The 18,698-nt window shown below is 39.1% G+C and overlaps 2 protein-coding genes across 3 annotated transcripts; one reads left to right on the top strand and one right to left on the bottom strand.

The window, feature by feature from the left end:
* Positions 1-473: 473 nt before the first annotated feature.
* On the bottom strand, positions 474-3,941 carry olah (oleoyl-ACP hydrolase). 2 transcript variants are annotated; one of them, XM_079484178.1, is made up of 8 exons: positions 3,889-3,941; positions 2,576-2,679; positions 2,135-2,268; positions 1,925-2,063; positions 1,699-1,798; positions 1,440-1,609; positions 1,247-1,329; positions 474-1,156 (listed from the first exon to the last, which is right to left on the bottom strand). In XM_079484178.1, the coding sequence occupies exons 3-8, from the start codon at positions 2,262-2,264 to the stop codon at positions 1,014-1,016; spliced, it is 765 nt and encodes a 254-aa protein (XP_079340304.1). In that variant the 5' UTR covers positions 2,265-2,268; positions 2,576-2,679; positions 3,889-3,941; the 3' UTR covers positions 474-1,013. The 2 variants fall into 2 exon arrangements, with proteins under 2 accessions (XP_079340304.1, XP_079340305.1); XM_079484179.1 differs by lacking the exon at positions 3,889-3,941 and having other exon boundaries at positions 697-1,156; positions 2,584-2,679.
* ago3b (argonaute RISC catalytic component 3b) lies at positions 2,978-18,118 on the top strand. The gene is made up of 20 exons (XM_079484177.1): positions 2,978-3,570; positions 5,076-5,108; positions 5,594-5,765; positions 5,922-6,042; positions 6,172-6,380; positions 6,575-6,711; positions 7,279-7,413; positions 9,492-9,579; positions 9,674-9,821; positions 9,979-10,098; positions 10,572-10,715; positions 11,336-11,469; positions 11,551-11,735; positions 11,808-11,967; positions 12,164-12,254; positions 12,535-12,729; positions 12,886-13,020; positions 13,106-13,207; positions 13,388-13,587; positions 13,922-18,118. The coding sequence occupies exons 1-20, from the start codon at positions 3,552-3,554 to the stop codon at positions 14,028-14,030; spliced, it is 2,637 nt and encodes an 878-aa protein (XP_079340303.1). The 5' UTR covers positions 2,978-3,551; the 3' UTR covers positions 14,031-18,118.
* The last annotated feature ends 580 nt before the right edge of the window (positions 18,119-18,698 follow it).

Here is an 18,698-nt window from a genome sequence, read left to right on the forward strand (position 1 = left end):
GTAACAAAAATAGGTGTTTTAGTAATCAGCCAAATGGCTTTCAATTTTAATTCTTTTAATTGCATTCAAATTGCATTTGATTCAACGGTTAACATGTTTTATATTTTTCAAAGTATGTATAGTTCAGCAATAAAACAAACATCTTATTTACAAATCATGTGTGAGAACAATACAATAGAGAGCAAATAGAAGAAATGGAAGAAATGGAACAAGCTATTCCTCCTTGGAACTTTAAGTTGTATAGTTCTTGACATAATTTGTATTAATGAATAAAGCTGTATTATAAAAGGACCGTATTTGTCTTTTACTACAACTCAGAGATAATAAATGTTTTTCTTGTCATACACAACTTTAATTGAACGACTTACCGAAAAAGGCGAAACTTGCAGACGGGTGCTGTCAGTCTGCAGTGGACTCGCGGGTGTGCGCGTCTCTTGGTAACTCGAATGCGTAATCGCAGCTTATTCATTATTCATTCATATACCATAGAGACGCTCAACAATAGCTCAACGACGACTTCAGCATCTGTCATGATACGTTACTTCCATGAAAACTAGTAAAGGCGCTTTGACATATAAGCAGCTAAAGCATTACTTTTTCTTAAACCAAATAAACTGTGTCCTGCCCTAAACAGTTTGGAGACCTTCAGACATTTGATAATACTAAACCAATATGGGCATAATTAATTATTAAAATGACATATTATTGAATTACATTTATTTGATCATATAAGGACATCATTTTAATTATAAGAACCATCTCAAGATATAATATCATATGATATCATAAGAATTATAATCTTTTTTACAACTTTGCAAAAAAGTTACATATTACATATTTACATTTAAGCATCTCAACTTTGATTTCATCCTCTCAAATTTTTGTTCTACACGTACAATTACTTTACAGTTACAAATAAAACTCTATAACATCCATCATATTGCATTTACATCATGATAGCAATCTGAATGAGCTTTAAGTAATTCAAGTGATGAAGGACTGAGACTGAATTTCTACAGATAGTCCATCTCCGCAGTCTCAAGATGTTTTGTAATATGGTCCAGTAAAATTTTTTCATTTGCTTTGTCTTTCAGGTAAAAGTGAGATCCAGGGAGCATCTGCACAGTGAAGTCACCACTTGTCATGTTCTTCCATGCTGTAAAGCAAAAGAGACACAAACTCAACTACGTGTACATTTGATAATCAAATGCTTTGTTTGGTTTGAGCAAACTAAACCCTGTCAGACCTTGTAAGTCATGGGGTTTGTCCTCTTGTCCATCAAAGCATGAGACTGGACATGACAAAAAAGGTGTTGATGGTCTGCTACACCTGCCAGACATAAAGATGCCAACAGTTAAACATTCACATTGGAATATCAATGAACATTCCTGTGAGTACTTGACAAAGACTAAACTTAGTTTTTCTTTTTCTAAACATACCCATAGTTCTCTGCTACACAGAGGTCGGCTTTCAGCACAGGCAAAAAAAGTTTTACAAGCTCAGCATTGGCTAGTATCTCTGGTGGTGTTCCTCCAATAGAAATTAGCCATGAAAGAAACTCTTGATCTGAAAGGTGACTGGTTTTTGGTGCCTGCAGTCTTGCCTCAGACTAAAAGAAAACATTATATGTTTAATATATAAACTTAAAAACCGATGAAGGAGATATTTATAACAACATACAAAACTTATGCCACTCACATAGGGTGCAGAGGCTCCAGAGAGAAATATGTGAATCGGCTCAAGATTGAAAACCTTTTTCACGTGGTCCGCAAAGGAAAAGCAAATCATAGCTCCGAAACTAAATGAAAAGTATAATATTAAAACATACAAATTAGTCATAACTCATTGCTATGTAATCCTTATACCGATTAAAGCCTCCAACAGCGAACGTGTTAATGTCTGTCATAACACAAGTGTTGTATACCTATGTCCAAAGAGTGCAAATGGCTTCTCTTTAAGTTGTGGAAGTAGCACACTAACGACTTCATCAAGGATTTCTTGCATATTCCTGAAAAAGGGTTCCTTGGCTCGCCCCTCTCGGCCTGGTAATCTAACCGAATAGACTGCAAAAGCAAACAAACAACTTAATACATTAAATAAACACAAACTGCCATTAAAACAAGTTCTGTTTTACCTTCAATGGAGCTGTTCAGAGTATTGGCCCAGCGTGCATAGTGCAGAGACCCTCCACCAGCCCATGGAAAACAGATGAGACGAACAGAAGCATCTGGGCACTTGTTCAAACAGTAAATTACTTTATCCATCCCTCTGAGACAAAAAAAAATACATGTAGCATCGGTACTTTTGATAAGTTTGATAAATGTTGAACGTGGAATCAATGGATATTTATTTAAGTTGCAGTAAAATTATATACATATAATTTCTAATACAGGAGCAATATTGTACAGCCCATTTAATTAAGTTGTGAAGCTGAGATTTATTTTGTAACTCTAAAATAGCATTCAAACGCCATGTAAGCTCTTGATTCAGTAACGACATCTTATAGTATCAATTGGGTTGATTGAGGAAATTATTTCGATTGATTCATTTATATGTTTTACAGCATGTAAATTACATCAATACTTTAAACGATGACGTTCCTCTCACGATAAATGCTGATCAGTTCCTGTACACGCTTCTTCCTCGGAATCATACACACCCTAAACACACTGCTGCCACCTGTAGGTAAAAATGTGTAGTAAATAATATTTTTAGCAAATGTGTTAAACTGCTTTCTAATTTTGAAATTGTAAATTTCTTATATTTACAGACTCATTATTTGTTTAAGAAGTAAGGCCCCTTCGAATGCCGTGTGTTACAGACTATTCACGTACGTTATATAGTTAACAAAATGAAATAAATTACTCCTAAATACAACTTTATAAGAAGTTCGTGTATCATTTATATCCCCGAGCCAGTTATGAATTAACAATCAAAGGCGGATCAAATAAATGACATTCTAATAGGAAGTGACGGCGTTTCCTGCAGTTGGTATTTCCTGTAGGGTCTCCCTGCCTGCCTGTACCGAAATGGTAAACCTTAAGCAAACCGGTAACAGGACCGACAGGGAGTCGACGAGACGCCGGTAAACTAGGACTAAAGCGGCAGAAATAAAACACGCATTGTCGATTCAGTCAATGATATTAAGCGTTCGACTTCAGATCCGAGTGTTTTTACTTCATTTATAAGATATCGTCACTTTAGACGAGACGTTGCGGATGGTTCGAAGCGGCTGACAAACTGTTCCGTGGTGGCTGTTTTAAAACCTATCCTTCGGAGTTTTTGGCTGGTCAGCTGATAGCAATCGTTGATGTCCGACATAGGGTAGGTGACACGTTGGTAACGTTAGACCGACTCGGTACTGGCCGGTGGACCTCCGGCCAGAGCTGAACCCCCGAGCGGCCCGCCGCTTCGACTAACTCCGGCGGAAGGAGCCGGGTGCATCGTTAGGTCAGGATTCGGATTTGTAAGTAAAAATAGTCAGTGGTTTTAAAGAAACGCCGACATTTGATCCCCTGAAGCCGGCTAGAATCCGGACAGAGACCTCATGAATGGAAATCGGAACTACAGGTAAGTCGGTCTTTTGGTGACAGATTTACTTTACTCGTTTGAAGTATGACGTATCGCCTCGGTGTACGTTAACGTCGCCGTGACCGCCATCTGAACAACACGCACTTTTGGCAAATAAACACCCTTAATAAATTACTTGTGTCTGCTTTATCAGACAAGTGGCAGCTCATAAAGACATTATGCTTATACGGCAACATATACGTTTCGACTTCGCTGCACTAGTACATTTGAGTGTAGTAAACAAATTTGTGTGGCGGTTTGCTCTGCGCTGGGGTTCTTTTGGCTACGAGACGCCATGTGTGGAAGATCGTGACTCACTCGCGCTGCTGACGTCACGGCATTGTGGCCCAGCTGTCACCCACAGGTGCGTCGTGCGTCAGGTGCGGCGATCGTCGGGCTGCCGGTGGCAGTGTAGCGGAGGAGGGGCGAGTTTCTGTTCATTCGTTGCCATGACGACTGTCAGAGAATCGCCACTTCCTTCAGTCTGTACAGTCTAAGGTTACAACAATCATTTAGTATTTTGTGTTTGGCTTTTTAATTGGCAGCAGTAAACCTTAAATTCGTTTGCTATGTAAAGCCCTTATTATAATAATAATAATAAGCTTTGTAAATTGATTTGGCTTTGTTAACATCGCTGTAAGACCTGAACAACCTCCCGTCTATAACTTCAAGACATATACAGCCATATTGAGCCCCACCCTTTCATGGATTTCAATGAAAGTGAGAAAAGTTGACTCATGTGAACAGTCATGGAGTATTAGATCAGATATGTGCAGGCCTGTATATGAGTGTAGGAGAGACAAGATCCACGTGTGACTTACATTATCAGGTGTACATGTGCCTATGGATGGAAACATCTGTTTTCCTTTTAATTGGGAGTATTTCTTAGTAGCCTCTGTTGCCCTAGCGAGAGGGAAGCCCCGTGAGTATCGCAGGCATGACAACGGCTCCCTAGGAAGTGTAAGAATCGGTTGCTGTAGAATTCCCCTTACACATCTCTCAATAACAGTTTGACTTTGCAGACCCCCTTTAAAGCGTCTTTACAACAAGAGTAACAATACCACCTGTGTTGTTACGTGATGCTAACATCTGCCACTCAATGTGAGAAAAGAGACATGAGACATATTCTCTGAAGTGAAACGGCAATGGAAACAGTTACCCTTGGTTTAAGTCACCCACTCAGGCAAAGCTATAAAAACACAATGAAAGGCAATTTTTCCACAATATAACAAGCCAGTGCTTATTTTGTAAAAGCAACAATACATTTTTCATGTGTGGATGAACTGTTGAAATATTTGTTATATAAAAACATAGTATATGGTTCACCAAAACAAACATTCTGTCGTCATTTATTCACCCGCATGTCATTTAAAACCTGTAAGCGTTTTTAAAGTTGAACACAAAATATATTTTTAGAGAAATGTGTCCACACAGTGGAAGTAAATGGGGGGTAATGTTGTTTGGTTACAAATGTTCTTCAAAATATCCTTGTTTTTGTTTTGCAGAAGACAGTCATGCAGGTTTGGAATGGAATGAGGGTGAGTGAATAACATTTTTGGGTGAAGTACCTTTTAAAAACAAAGCAAATTGCCCTCAGGTCGTGAGTGAGAACAATCTTTCTTCACACGTAATAGCCCTCTGTGTGATGTTAGTTTTGGTTTCACATGTGTCTGTATGATGATGTGTCATAAGGCGTGGGACATGTCGTATTCATGGTTTGGTGATGCTTTGCCGTGAGTGGGTATTTAGAGAGAAAGTCCTGATAGGCCAACCCCCCGTTTAATCTTGTTTTTTTATCAAAGTCAGTGTCATGAAATGAACTGCTGAATGAAATGGGCTTTTATTCCGATATTAATCACGTTACTCTGACATCTACAAATAGTACATAAATGTATGTAGGAAGATGCTGGCCTTGATTTGGATTTTTTAAAAGCACCCCTATTTAATTTCTTGCGTGGCAAGTTCTGTTGATGTTGAAAGTCCAGCTCCCGTTGATGGAAATTCCCTTTGATTTTCACGACAGGAGCTGTTGGGGCTGCGTCCCTGTTCTCCGTCCCTCGGAGGCCGGGCTATGGCACCATGGGGAAACCCATCAAGCTACTGGCCAACTGCTTCCAGGTGGATATCCCCAAGATGGACGTCTATCTGTATGAGGTGGACATCCAGCCGGAAAAATGCCCTCGGCGTGTTAACAGGTGCCACATATACCCAACACCCATACATCCCTAATAATAATAACAAAAAAGCTTTTAAAAACGGAAGTTATATTTGCAAGGTATTGAGAAAAAACTAAAGGAAATCAGACTGAAAATGGTTTGGTCAGACTGACTTTTGTTTGCTATGGCTTCTAGGGAGGTGGTGGATTCAATGGTGCAGCACTTTAAGGTGACAATCTTCGGGGACAGAAGGCCAGTCTATGATGGCAAGAAGAGCCTCTACACCGCCCAACCATTACCAGTGGCCTCAGGGGGGGTAAGCAGGCGAAAATTATTCAAAGTTCCCATGTACACATCATCACTGAATATCCTGATCAGGTTGGTTTTCTATAAGAAATAAAACGTCTGGCTAACACGTTCATATCAATTTGTGTAACGCCTGCAGGTGGACCTGGATGTGACCCTGCCGGGTGAAGGTGGAAAGGACAGACTGTTTAAAGTGAGCATTAGGTTTGTGTCGCTGGTCAGCTGGCACATGCTGCACGAGGTTCTCACAGGGCGGAGCATGCCAGAACCTGAAGTGCTCGATAAGCCAATCAGCACCAATCCTGTACACGCTGTCGATGTGGTTCTCCGCCATCTGCCCTCTATGAGGTAAGACTTCTCCCATGAGTACTGTTACCTGATCATGTATGTTGTAATATCATTAGAGAAGCAAGTGTCCGTTTAGAGTCTTCAGTAATGCAGTATCTGAGTTTTTCGTTGTAGATTAGTAAATAGCATAAACAGGTTAATGTAGGTTTCAATGTTGCGCTGCATGTAACGGTTTTATTCTCTCATCTCAACAGGTACACCCCAGTGGGACGGTCTTTTTTCTCTTCCCCTGAGGGCTATGATCACCCATTGGGTGGCGGGAGGGAGGTGTGGTTTGGATTTCACCAATCAGTGCGACCTGCCATGTGGAAGATGATGTTGAACATTGATGGTGAGTGAGAGATGCTAAACAGAATGTAAGGGTTCAAATTAAATAAAAAAAAGATTGAGTGGTAGGAATAAACTGCCCATGAGCACTCCTGTTTTTTGTTGTAAAAGTAAATTCTGAATCGCTAATATGACAAAACAGAAATGTAACATTACTTAAAATGGAGGATACCTTTTATGGAACTTAGTTAACCAAAAAATGATAGTTATCACTTTGTCATAATTTCCTTGCCCTCTTCTTTTTGCAGAACACAAAAAAACATATTTTGAAGAATGTTGGTAACTAAACAACGACGGTACCATTCACTTGCATTGATTTTATATTAATACAATAGAAGTGAATGGTTACCGACGTTGTTTGGTTACCAACATTCTTCAAAATGTCTTTTGTGTTTTGAAGAAAGTCAAACAGGCTTGAAATGACAAGATGCATGTTCATTTTTGGGTGAACTAGCCCTTTAAATCGAATTTATAGATGTGTCTACATATTAAGCTAGCGCAGGATACCTCATTTTAAAGCTGATGTGTCATTTCAGCACAAAGTAAGATGCATTTTATTTGCTATCCATAGTTTCTGCCACGGCATTCTACAAGGCCCAGCCGGTGATTCAGTTCATGTGTGAAGTTCTAGATATCCACAACATCGATGAGCAGCCTCGTCCCCTTACAGACTCACACAGAGTCAAGTTCACCAAAGAGATCAGAGGTTGGTTTGCCGTGTCATGTTTGCAGATACATTTTACTTCTTGATGTAGCTTAATCCATTCTGCTCAGATTCTATATTGAATTACAGTTCTATGATTTCTACAGTAGATGTACACTAGGGATGGGTATTGATTTAGACGTTCCGATTTGATTTCGATTCTCGATTCAGTTCAATGCCTGCATACAGATACAAATAATACAGATGTTAAACAAAAATACCAGTAAACGTCAGATTACAATGGTGAATTAATAAAAGGAAAAGAAAAGAAAACCCGTGTTTACACTTGGATTTTGTGGCATTTGGTGATGTCATTGTCAGTCATAGTTTTTGAGTTGCAACTTCTGTTTCCGAGGCAGTTTTGCTTATACTCTCTGAACATTCTGTATTTTAATACAGCTTGTTGCTCCAAAAAAGCTGTTCTCGTTTACATATTTTTTGCTTATAGATTCTGTTTCTGTCACCGTCTGACAAAATCAGCACACATGCGTGAAAGAGCAGGGATATGGGCTACAACACAGCACGTCCTCTGTCTATGTAATAATGCGGTAATTTACAGACAAACTGTTCGTGTATATATATATATCCAAACAGTCGGCATAACAGTAGCAGGTGTTTGGAATCGCCGTTTTGTATTTTATTCACGAATCGGCCACCGTATGTTAATTTGAATGTGCTGGTTCTCCATGCTGCTTATTTAATTAATTTGCATAGTCAAGCTGTTAGAGAGACGATCCCTGTGCCCAGGAAAGTGCCACGCAAGCCCTGCGCCTCGCAGGGCAGTACTGGCGACATTTTCCCACTGAATAAAATTTAAGGTTTATCTTAAAAGGTGCTAGGTGTGTCATTATCTGCTTCTTCTGAACAAAACATGACCTACTTTTCTGCCATCATGGTAATTAAGCAATGAATGAACAATAGGCTCATTGTTGTAACATCTCCGATTGTAAAAACGAATTTATGTCATTGGCTTGAGAAAGAAAAAGGAGGCGACTCTGAATCACGCAAGCGAGTCGTCTGTCGTTCTAATTTCAGTTCTGGATTGGCTTTGTGTCACTGTTTAATGCCCGCCTACGTTCCATTTGCGACGCTGCGGTACACCAATCACAGCAGACAAGACCATCTGACCAATCAGATCAGACTATACAGATCAGACTAAGGAGGGGTTTAGACTCGTGATGCACCGATATGTACATTTTGGCAAAAAGTGGACAACTGCTTTTTTATGAAAACATTCATTGCAGAAAACAAGGTAACCGTTAGTTCTCCTTTTTGCCCTGAAAATCAGGTACAAAGCCTACTTTACACTAGTTTAAGGTTATTTAACCTTCAAACTTTTCTGGTTTATTTTTATTCAACAATCAAATTATATTTTTATTATGTTCTTCCCGAGCAACCCAGAAACAGTCTCGCAGGTCTCAAGACCGAAAGCATTCAGACAACAGTCTGATTCAAACAATATGCTTTTGTTCCTATAATTTACACATTCATAAATACTGTATCTACATGATCAATGTTTTGCTAATAGCAGTTAGTGAATGATCATGACAGAAAGACAATACTGTACTTGATTTGAACTGTGAGCAGCGTGCAGCTGAAGACGTTTAACCAGAGACAATTATTTTTGATTTATCGGATATAATATATTGGCCTAAATTTGATTATTGGCCAAGAATGATATCATTAAAAATGAACATTTATCGGCCGATACCGATATGGCCGATAATTTATTGTGCATCCGTAGATTAGACTGATGCATCGCTGAACGAATCATTTGAGAGTCCGTCAGGAAGAAAGGTAATAATAACTGCCTATTGTTAGAAAATTAAAGTGGTTTATGGAGGTGTAAAACAAAGTAGAACCTAAAAATCACCAAATATTTTCTCTTTAAATATCTCTTACAGTATGTTCAATGCTTGCGGAAATATGAAGGAAAAATCTATATATGGCTTCTGAGAATCTACAAAATGTTCGATTATTTTAATGTACACACAGACCTGTATAAGTCTCGATCTGAGCTGTGAAACTAACCAGTTGGTTTTGGAGTCTGGAGGTGTAAATTCGATCTCTCGTCTCTTTAGGTCTAAAGGTAGAGGTCACCCACTGTGGCACCATGCGAAGGAAGTACAGGGTGTGTAATGTTACACGCCGGCCGGCCAGTCACCAGACGTAAGTGTGCCTGCATTTGCATATCATCAGAGCTCACGTTTTTTAGGGTGATCTACCACGTTCCTCATAACTTATTTTACTTTTACTGGGGCAGGTTTCCTCTACAGCTAGAGAACGGACAGACCGTGGAAAGAACAGTGGCACAATATTTCAGGGAAAAGTACAGCCTACAGCTCAAGTACCCCCACATGCCCTGTCTGCAAGTGGGGCAGGAACAAAAACACACTTACCTGCCTCTAGAGGTGAGAGTCATGATATCCGATCACTTGAAAGCTGGGGAAGGGTTCTGTTCACAGATACAATCACTTTTAGATAACCAACTGCTCAAACCTTTAAGATTCTTCATAAAGCTCATTTATGGTGTCAGGATTGCTCTTTAAGCATGTCGTTTTTACTCAGGTGTGCAACATTGTGGCTGGCCAACGCTGCATTAAGAAATTAACAGACAACCAAACCTCCACCATGATCAAAGCCACGGCCCGCTCGGCCCCAGACAGACAGGAAGAGATCAGCAGACTGGTAAGTGGGTGCTGGATTCCTCAAGGACAAAGATAAGGATTGTTATTTTCCAGAGAAAGACAGAACTGTCACAGTCTGTGAATGGAACGATGATAAGAATTTGTGACCCCTAATGTTTTCTCTGCACTGCTGCTTTGTTTTGTTACAAAGTTTCAAAGACATATGTGAAAAATATACAAGTATGCAGCATACCTGAATTTAAAAAAAAAAATCTGCACCCTCATGTCATTCCAAGCTCGTAACCAAACACTGGTCCCTGTTGACTTTCGTTGTATAGACACAAAACCTGAGACATTTCTCCAAATATATTATTTTGTGTTTCACAGAAGTAAAAGTTTTGAACAACATGATGAATAAATGATACCAGAATGTTTATTTTTGGGTGAATTTTTGGGAGAGTATGCAAAGCTGTAGTGTAAACAATCGTCCTCAATGCATGTATAAAACTTGTTCCCTTCATCCTCTTCCCTCAGGTTCGTAGTGCCAACTACAACTCGGACCCCTTCGTGCAGGAGTTCCAGTTCCGCGTACGGGACGAGATGGAGGAGGTGACGGGTCGAGTCCTGCCTGCCCCCATGCTGCAGTACGGCGGCAGGGTGAGCTCTGAACACTTCCTGGTACACGTTCCCTTTCACTCATACGCGCACGGGTTTGTGTAGGAGGATAGATGATGGGTTTGATTTGAGTCTTGATGATGTAGTGAAGTAACTTTATGACTGTTTGCTTGTGGTGAGTGAGTTTTCTGGGCTGCGTTTCCCAAAAGCATCTTAATCTTGACGAGAACCATTTTTACAAATGGAGCTACGATCAACGTAGGCTTACAATGCTATTGGGAAACGCAGCCCTGATTTATTTGTTGTGTGTTGCTTCACGTTTTTGCATTTGGAAAATGTGTTTTGATGTGTGTTTTGGTTTTGTGATTGTGTGGCTGTTATTAAGTGGTTTAATATATTATTTTAATTTAAACTTTTTTTAATATAATACAACTTTTTATTAAAATATTATATTAAATATTGTATAATAATTTAAATTTAAATACAATTATTTAAATAAAAAAATAAATAGATCATACTTTTAATAGTCAAACAAACTAGATATTTTTCGCAGAATATCACAATTGACCAATTCGTGTAAAGTTACATTTTAATAATATGCAAACTTATAATGCAAGGCATAGTTTGAACTCAAGTAACACGTGTATGACCAGATGATCATCCTTTACATATGTGTCTTATAGAATCGCACTGTAGCCACCCCGAGTCATGGAGTGTGGGACATGAGAGGCAAACAGTTTCACACTGGAGTCGAGATCAAGATGTGGGCCATCGCCTGTTTCGCCACTCAGAGACAATGCCGAGAAGAAGTTCTCAAGTACATGGTTTTCCATCTCTTTATTTTTTAACAAAATCAACCTTATGTTCTGGGATTAAAACAGACGTTTTTTTTCCACAGGGGCTTCACAGACCAGCTGCGCAAGATCTCAAAGGATGCTGGGATGCCCATACAAGGCCAGCCATGTTTCTGCAAGTATGCTCAGGGAGCAGATAACGTTGAACCCATGTTCCGTCACCTGAAGAACACCTACGCTGGACTTCAGCTCATCATTGTCATACTGCCTGGAAAAACCCCCGTTTATGGTAATGATACCAGACAACTGTTCTACAAAGCAGTTCTTCTGTTATGCTAAAGTTTGTAATGTCTTTCTCCAGCGGAGGTGAAGCGGGTGGGAGACACACTTTTGGGAATGGCCACCCAGTGTGTGCAGGTAAAGAACGTAGTTAAGACGTCCCCCCAGACCCTCTCCAACCTGTGCCTCAAAATCAACGTCAAGCTGGGCGGCATCAACAACATACTGGTGCCACACCAGCGGTAAGTAAACATGAATAAAATCTTTCCTCTAAAGAATATTGATTTCTCATGATTTTCTGAACATTTAGTTTTTTTTCCTGCTGAGGTCATGGGGTAGTTAGGTGTTTTAAATTTTAAAACTGCAAATAATATTGCAGTAAATAAATACTCTGAGAAAGTTTGGTTTGATTTTATTAATTTTTGTCTTGTTTTCCAGCCCTTCTGTTTTCCAGCAACCAGTCATCTTTCTGGGAGCTGATGTCACACATCCACCTGCAGGAGATGGGAAAAAACCCTCAATTGCAGCTGTAAGCCCCCAATATCTACATATATAGAGCCAAATAATAACAGTTAGATAAAATCTCATGTTTTTAAAATACATTGATGTTTGACATAGATTTGCTGCTTTTTTTTAAATATCACCAATTACTCATCCTTGTGTTGTTCTTTTAAACACCAAATTTTGACTTAATTTTTCCAAATATAAGAATTGATAGGAAATGTGCCAGTCAAATGTTAAAGGTTCATATGTTATATTGAAACATTTCAGTAAGGTCTTCTTTTTTCCCTATGTTTTGTCCTGGGCAGGTGGTGGGCAGTATGGACGCTCACCCCAGCAGGTACTGCGCTACAGTCCGTGTGCAGAGGCCCAGGCAGGAGGTCATACAGGACCTGGCGTCCATGGTGCGAGAGCTGCTCATTCAGTTCTACAAGTCCACCCACTACAAACCTACCAGAATCATCTTTTATAGAGATGGAGTTTCTGAGGGACAGTTCAGACAGGTGAGGCTCTCTTGCGCCCCATCTCAGTCTCTAGCCACCACTATGTGATTTAAAGAAAATGTTCCAAAAACAAAATTGACCGTCATGTCATTTAAAATGTTTTTCATTTTTGACTGTTCCATTAAAAATCAGATCTGCAAACGTCTTTGTTTCTAGGTTCTGTACTACGAGTTGCTGGCCATTCGTGAAGCCTGTATCAGTCTTGAGAAGGAATATCAACCTGGCATCACATACATTGTCGTCCAGAAACGCCACCACACGCGGCTTTTCTGCGCCGACCGCACTGAGAGGGTACGTGAGAGATTTCCAGCCATTTAGAAATATAGTTTCATTTCCCTTTATAGCTTACGTTCTCACTCTTATTTTTTGTTTAAAGGTGGGCCGAAGTGGAAACATTCCAGCTGGCACCACCGTGGATACTGACATCACCCATCCTTATGAATTTGACTTTTATCTGTGCAGTCATGCTGGAATACAGGTATGATACAAAAGTGAAAAGTTTCAGTGGTGTTATACTACATATCTTGTCTGGTCTAAAGAAAGAACTAAAACTAAGTGTTACATGACAATGAATTGATAAGCCTCATGTAATGATAAAGCAAACACGTGCGCACCTTGGTAAAAATGCATAATTAAGTGTTTGTTACCATTAACTCAGGGTACGAGCCGACCTTCACACTACCATGTGCTGTGGGACGACAACTGCTTTACAGCCGATGAGTTCCAGCTTTTGACCTACCAACTGTGCCACACGTATGTGCGCTGCACCCGCTCCGTCTCCATCCCCGCGCCAGCCTACTATGCCCATCTTGTTGCCTTCAGAGCCCGTTACCATTTAGTGGACAAAGAACATGACAGGTAGGGGACACATTGTCCTGGATTTTATCGTGTTTTCTTCGTGAGTGTTGACTGACGAAATGTGATTGGCTTAGGACATTGGTAATTGTCTGATTTGATTGGGTGTCCCTGATGAGGGTTGCCAAAGGTTTTAAATCAATTTTAACTGGCTTCTCGTATGTTTTTGTATCTTTAAGTGAATCTCCTAAAAACGATCAAACTAAAAATGACTTTCTTTCCTTTATTATGCAACAATGATAATGCATAAATTGTGTTTTCTTTCAATGCTCGTATAAAAGTAATAACTTTAAATTCAGAATGAAGTGTCTCTGATCACTTCTCTTGTTTTTCACAGTGCTGAAGGAAGCCACGTGTCAGGCCAGAGCAATGGTCGAGACCCCCAGGCCCTGGCCAAAGCCGTACAGATTCATCACGACACTTTGAGGACCATGTACTTTGCTTAGCCCCACCTTTTTTTTTTAACCTATCATCATGCACTTAGCTGGGGAGGGCATCTCCCAATCACAAGCTGCTAAGCTGCTCAAAAGAACCAAATGTAACCGAACTTACAGGAGGAAAACAGCACTGTTATGCAATAGACAACGGCCAATCTTTTCACTGCTGCTTCGCTCTCCGATTATTGGTCTGTTTCATTGTTTTTAATATGTCGATTTAGCAGCTATACTGTACCATTATTTATGAGATTCGTAGATCTGTTTAACGGTTCATTTTGCCTGGGTAGGTCACCAAACCAAGTTAGAGGTATGCTTGATCAACTCTTTTTTTAGATCCGCGAATAATGCAGTGTTACTTGTTTGGGGAAGGTGCGTTTTGAGTCGAGTAGATTTCTGCGATCAGAGTCATTCGGTTTTTACTGGCAGATGTGTCTTGCGCACATTATGAAACTAATTTTTCTCGGGTAATGGAGCGCCTGGTTTCATATTAGTATTTTTCTTTGATCTAGCCAAGATGTTGGAAGAATGCCACTACAGGTCAGTGCAAAGTTTTGCAATTGGTTGTTGACACTTTAGATCTTTGACTGTTGCTCCGGGTGCTTTAAAAAACATTGCTTTGGCACTATTCTGAGATCAGTTTCGCTGTCATTATTGCCAGTGCAGTTGAAATCAAGCTTTTCTTCAGCCAAACCTAATCCAGTTTCTGCAGAAAATAAGACAACCTCTTCCTGGAATGTCATTCCATTCCAACAAGATCTGCTTTACATCTCATTTACATCTCAACATCTCTGTTTTCAAGGCTCACCCTTCCTTCCAAATCCAGTCTTTTGGAAGAGTTATGTGTATTCTGTATACCTTTGTGATATATTAACTTTCTGGTGCGCATGGAAAATACTTCACTTGCCATTTAGCTTCCGCGCTGTTCCTCTCGCCCTACTCCGTGGCTCATTTATTAAGCCGGGTCGACAGATTACCTAAGGGCTGTAACACCATTGAAGGGGAACTTTGAACTCCATTGAATCTCCAATTGGTGAAAAATCTCCATGTACTCGACTGTAGGTTTATATATGTGCGTTAAATCTTGTGTGCCTCATTCTGTACGGGTGCACCTATGGCTGAAGCATCAGTCGGCGTCGGTGACCATAACAATGAATATGTATGCACGTATTGCTCTACTCGGAGGCCTACATTGATTCTCTGTCAGACATTTTATATTAAGCACACGTTTTCCTTTCTTGAGGTTATTAATGATTTTTTAACTTGCGTTGTCAGTAACGCATCTGCAAATTATGCATTTAACTTATTTTCAGGTGTCTTTCCTGTGAACTCTGACGAACACTGTCCTGTAAGCCTTGTAGTGCAATAAGCCAATTGTTGAAGGCTCTGTTGTATACTTTCATTACACATTGTAAACCGAACCTAATAATGGAAGGCATTTGTTTTTAAAAAATGCTTTGTTCGATGTTGAGAACTTAATCGCCACGGATATCGAAACAAGCCAACTGATGTGTTTTAAGACTAGGGTGGTTTTACATGTTAGGGTTGCGTTTACTACTCTCGACACACATGCTTGTGTCCGCATGTTGAAAACGCTCGGAGATCTGGAGCAGACCATCCGTATAAAACGTAAATTGAGATAAAGTGCCTGTTTTATGGAAAATATCATTAAATTCAGTTGGGCTGGGCTACGTTTTTTAATATATAAAGTAATGTGGCATGTACATAATGTCTGACAGATGTTTAGCTGTGTAAACCGATGTTTTATTGAAATGTTTAATTAATGTATGACTGACAATGTCCCAGCTCTCATTCTTTTGAACATTTTGGGTTAAATTCCGAGATTTCTTTTGATTCTCAATTCTGTAAGCCACGCTCTCCTCACAGTCCCTGTGAATTCAACAACATTCCACACAGACCAAACCAATGTGCCTCCAAATTCAGGGCATGTCAATTTAAAAGCATTTGGATTGTAGGTGGGTGGAGAGTTCTAGCTCTTTGACCTCTGACACTCTTTAAAGTCGCCTGTACTGTGAATGGCACTGCGGTCATTTTGCTCTGTACCCACAAATACGTGTTGACCGGCGTAGCTGCTATTTTGCATAACACTTTGACATCTTTTATATTTGGAGAGATGGCAAGAGAGATCCTGTGAAAAATGACTGACATATTGCTGCACTTCGTTGATGTTTAAAAAGCTGTACCGTCTTAGATTGGGCGAAACGCTCAAGGTGCTAAAAGGGTGAGATGCTGTAATTCGAGGGATCTCAGCCACACAATGTCAATTGTACCGTATTTAAACTTCTAAAATGATCATTTTTAACCGTGATGGACTGTTTAGAGATTTCGTAATTTTGGTGTATTTATGTGTGTTTTGTTATCATGACGATTTTTGAAAATTCATTTTGTTGGACAATTCGATTTTTAAATATAGGTATAACCAAAAGGGTTTGAGTCAAGAAATATTTAAGTTGGTAAATTGGAAGAATTCAGCTCTTTTACAAACTCTTTGATCGCTGATGTTGAATGGCTTCGGTTTGAGAACTATAACTTCTCTTTACCAGCATTTACATTTACTTGAATAAGAGAAGCGATCGGTTGAATTGCAGATCTGCGTTTGGCTGTAGGTGTTGAGTGCTGAAATCTAGATGACGTCTTACACAGCCTTCTGAACTTGCCACGGAATAAGTAAGGCCTGTAGGTGGGACATTGCATGGGGGTGGGACATTCTGGTTTGTAGGCGTGGTTTCGCTCATAAACCTGGAAAGCTGGATAGCGGATACCTTAAAAGCGTTTTTAATTCAGATGACAGATATATTTGTATATTTTTAAAGAACAGAACTGCATAATGCGCATCAGTTATTTTTGCTAACAAAGTCTATGGAAGTTTAAGCAGAAGATGGTAATAGTGATGTTAATCGTGACTAATATAAATTGGGCCGATATGCAATAGACTATTCACTAGTAGATTCGTCTCGTTGTCTTTTTCAAAAGTTGTTTGTGAGTTGCTTTGCGTAGTTCTGTGGTATTTGAGTTGTCTTATGAAAGAAATAATGTCGTTCAACAAAGGGGTGAACCTTCAGTTCCTTTATTACATTTAATAACTCAAACATGAAGGTACCGCCTCAAACATTTCCATTTCGGTTAAGTGTTGGGTGATTAGCACAAGCACGTTTAATCAAAAAGGATACTAACCCCTTTGAACTTGTCTTGTTATTGGTGTCTGTTTCCTTAGAGTATTTACCGCTTCCCTTTGTTTCTGTCACTTTGTTGAGGTGTTTAGTTAGTGGAATGTGCCTTTTCTGGTGGTGCTGTTATCAGACAGAATATTACGACGTTTTTAGGGCCCAACATGCCTATATTAAAGTTAGTATATATTTATATGATATACTGTATAATGTGTGATCAAGAGTGTTAAAACTGTAAGTGTGGGTGTGATTGTGCCTCTTTTTTCGCCAATAAGACGTTGGATTACCGAGCTTGCCAGTAACAGGGTCTCTGGACCAAACTTTCTCCTATGTTTTTATTTTTATTTGGCACTGCTCTCAGATCATGCACTGACAGATGTAATACTGTACAAAGCCTTGAAACACCCCAAATACACACTTGTAGTCGTTTTTTTATCTCCAAACAATTTCCAACATTCAGTGTCAAATCTGTTTTCTCTCTATGTTATGAAATGGCAATAAAGTAATTGGCAACGTCACTAATACTTAACCTGAAATGCAGTTGGAGAGAGTTTTGCATAAATTGGTCATCCAACTCTTTGGATTCAACTGTTACTTTATTGTCAAGGTTAACTGAATCAGGAATTCTACAAGTCAGCGGTCAGTCTGATCTTTCCATTGTGATGCAACACACATTCAACATTCTGTTGTAATGGTTTAGTTATAGTGTGATGAAATAAAATGAATTGACACCAGAACAGTCTTGTTTTAAAAATATTAGTCTCTTTTATTTTATCTCAGCTTTCATTTGGGTCTTTTTATGTTCTATTTCATTATCGATATATTTAAAGTATATGTATGCAAACTTTAAATATGTATTTTAAACTGTTTGTCTTGGACAAAAATTATGCATATGAATAAATATTAAATTGATATGTTTTTGTTCATTGTATTCTATACGGAACCTAAATTTGCTTCTGGCAGTGACGATAAAAAAAGAATATGTATGTTTGTTTTCTATTAATTTCACCAAGGGAGTAGCATGGTTCAGTGAACCCCATGTAGCATGTCTAAATATCCTTTAAATGGAATTTAAATTGCATGAAAAAACAAATTATTTTCCATTCTCAAAAATATTTGAAAATGTAAACATAAAAGACTGATATCACCTCTCATTTAAAGGGTTTCTTGAAAGAGAGAATATTAGGAAATGTATTTTTAAGAAATATTTAAATAGTTAAATAAATTGTAATGCAGGGAAGAATATACAAAAGGATTTGTTTTACGCTTTTGTTACAGTGGACAGTTCACCCAAAAATGAAGTTTCTGTAAATGTATTCACAGTACGTGTCATTCGAAACCTGTATGACTCTTTATAGATATTGAGAAATGTGCATGTGAAATTGTGATCAATGGGATCCAGTATTATTTTATAAAATATCGTATTTTGTGGTTTACGGAAGATTATTTTGGAGTTACATGAGTAAATGATCAAACATTTTGGGTAGAACTA

Source organism: Barbatula barbatula (genome assembly GCF_947034865.1).
Source record: "Barbatula barbatula genome assembly, chromosome: 21".
Taxonomy (NCBI): domain Eukaryota; kingdom Metazoa; phylum Chordata; class Actinopteri; order Cypriniformes; family Nemacheilidae; genus Barbatula; species Barbatula barbatula.

Bases quoted from the DNA above. Each gene is read 5' to 3' on its own strand.
- olah (XM_079484178.1), bottom strand. From the start codon at position 2,264: ATGGATAAAGTAATTTACTGTTTGAACAAGTGCCCAGATGCTTCTGTT. The intron at 1,799-1,924 runs GTATACAACACT...CTTTTCATTTAG, and splicing joins TTTGCACTCTTTGGACATAG to TTTCGGAGCTATGATTTGCT. The intron at 1,610-1,698 runs GTGAGTGGCATA...GTTTTCTTTTAG, and splicing joins CTGGAGCCTCTGCACCCTAT to TCTGAGGCAAGACTGCAGGC.
- ago3b (XM_079484177.1), top strand. The intron at 5,766-5,921 runs GTGCCACATATA...TATGGCTTCTAG, and splicing joins TGCCCTCGGCGTGTTAACAG to GGAGGTGGTGGATTCAATGG. The intron at 10,716-11,335 runs GTACACGTTCCC...TGTGTCTTATAG, and splicing joins TGAGCTCTGAACACTTCCTG to AATCGCACTGTAGCCACCCC.